Source organism: Sceloporus undulatus, unplaced genomic scaffold (genome assembly GCF_019175285.1).
Source record: "Sceloporus undulatus isolate JIND9_A2432 ecotype Alabama unplaced genomic scaffold, SceUnd_v1.1 scaffold_11216, whole genome shotgun sequence".
In the NCBI taxonomy this organism is placed as follows: domain Eukaryota; kingdom Metazoa; phylum Chordata; class Lepidosauria; order Squamata; family Phrynosomatidae; genus Sceloporus; species Sceloporus undulatus.
Genome location: NW_024814133.1, coordinates 1 through 2,402, shown reverse-complemented (window position 1 = coordinate 2,402; position 2,402 = coordinate 1). Strand labels below are relative to the sequence as shown.

At 40.5% G+C, this 2,402-nt stretch overlaps 1 protein-coding gene across 1 annotated transcript; it reads left to right on the top strand.

The window, feature by feature from the left end:
* Positions 1-281: 281 nt before the first annotated feature.
* Positions 282-1,883, top strand: LOC121918432 (zinc finger protein 271-like; the record flags this gene model as incomplete). Its single annotated transcript, XM_042444487.1, has 1 exon — positions 282-1,883. A coding segment is annotated over one exon (1,275 nt), but the record flags the coding sequence as incomplete, so codon positions are not given.
* Between the last annotated feature and the right edge of the window lie 519 nt (positions 1,884-2,402).

The following is a 2,402-nucleotide window of genomic DNA, read 5'->3' as shown; positions in this document are numbered from 1 at the left end:
CAGGAGAGAAACCATACACATGCCAGCAATGTGGGAAAGGTTTTGCTTACAAGTCAGCCCTTGTGACTCATCAGAGAGTCCACACAGAAAAGAAACTATACACATGCCAGTGTGGGAAAAGTTTTGGTATGAAGTCAGCTTTTGTGAATCATCAGAGAGTCCACACAGAAAAGAAACCATACACATGCCAGCAGTGTGGGAAAGGTTTTGCTTACAAGTCACGTCTCGTGAGGCACCAGAGAGTCCACACAGAAAAGAAACCATACACATGCCAGCAGTGTGGGAAATGTTTTGCTCACAAGTCACGTCTTGTGAGGCACCAGAGAGTGCACACAGGAGAGAAACCATACACATGCCAGCAGTGTGGGAAAGGTTTTGTTTACCAGTCAGACTTTGTGAGGCACCAAAGAGTCCACACAGGAGAGAAACCATACACATGCCAGGAGTGTAGTAAAGGTTTTGCTAGGAAGTCACAACTTGTGTCCCATCAGAGAGTCCACACAGGAGAGAAACCATACACATGCCAGCAGTGTGGGAAAGGTTTTGCTGAGAAGTCAGTCCTTGCGACTCATCAAAGAGGGCACACAGGAGAGAAGCCATACACATGCCAGCAATGTGGAAAAGGATTTGTTCACAAGTCACAATTTGTGAGGCACCATAAACTCCACACAGGAGAGAAACCATACACATGCCAGCAGTGTGGGAAAGGTTTTGTTCAGAAGTCACAACTTGTGTCTCATCAGAGAGTCCACACAGGAGAGAAACCATACACATGCCAGCAGTGTGGGAAAGGTTTTGCTGAGAAGTCAGTCCTTGTGAATCATCAGAGAGTCCACACAGGAGAGAAGCCATACACATGCCAGCAATGTGGAATAGGATTTGTTCACAAGTCATATCTTGTGAGGCACCATAGAGTCCACACAGGAGAGAAACCATACACATGCCAGCAGTGTGGGAAAGGTTTTGCTCATCAGTCAGGTCTTGTGTACCATCAGAGAGTCCACACAGGAGAGAAACCATACACATGCCAGGAGTGTGGGAAAGGTTTTGCTCACAAGTCACATCTTGTGAAGCACCAGAGAGTCCACACAGGAGAGAAACCATATACATGCCAGCAGTGTGGGAAAGGTTTTGCTGAGAAGTCAGCCCTTGTGATTCATCAGAGAATACACACAGGAGAGAAACCATACACATGCCAGCAGTGTGGTAAAGGATTTGCTCATAAGGTAAGCCTTGTTTACCATCAAATACTCCACACAGGAGAGAAACCATTCACATGCCAGCAGTGTGGAACATGCTTTGCTCAGAAGTCTTATCTTATGAAGCATCAGAAAGTCCACTCAGGAGAGAAACCGTACAAATGTCAGCAGTGTGAGAAAGGTTTTGCTGAGAAGTCAAACCTTGTGAGGCATCAGACAGTCCACAAAGGAGAGAAACCATACACATGCCAGCAGTGTGGGAAAGGTTTTGCTGAGAAGTCAGTCCTTGTGAAGCATCAGAGAATACATACAGGAGAGAAACCATACGGTGTCGAGGAGCCACAAGTATTTGTGTGAGGGGCTAATTTGTTTTTCTCCTGAAAGCCAAAGTTAAATAAGCCAAAGGAGTTCCTCTAAATGGAAAAAAGACTGTGAGTAATTACAAATAAATCAGAGTGGGAGGAGAATAGAATGGAACTTTTTAACTAAAGCTTTAAAGAGAAGAAAAATAAGCAGCAATTCCTTATTTGTCACTGCTGGCTGGATGTTTGTTATGTCGAACGGATGTTAAGATTTACAAAATAAAGGTGAAATAAAACAGCTAAAATATATTGTACTGTGTATTTGAAGAACTAAAATACAGAAATATAAATTAAAGAATAAATAAAGAGATAAAATACAAAATTGTGTGTCAGCAATGGAGTCATAAGAGTAACCAGAAGTTGGGAGGAATGTCCAAAAGCCAAAAAAGAGAACTTAAACAGTTTTAAATTGGAAAAGAGAATCTAAACAGCACTCTTCTGATAAACATATTTATGCTTACAAAAAGTAAACTCACAAGATAATTCTGAAATTTATAATTAAAATATCAAAAAATGAAATCTTTATAAGTTATGCAGAAAGTCAGAGCTAAACCAAAACAGCGTAGTTCCAGGCATACAGTCAGAATCTGAAGATAAACGGAATGGAATTAAAACATGGCTCATAGAGGTCTTATCAGAAAACCAAAATAACATCTATGAGATTTTGAAACACACTGTTACAAAAAATAATGTGATACTATCAGAAACTATAACTAAGAAAATTATGGATGAAATATACAAACAAGTTTATTAAATAGCCCAAAGGCCGTTTGAAAATACTCAAAACATAGTAATACAAGCAATACCACACACACACATATATAATGTAAATTAGTGCACT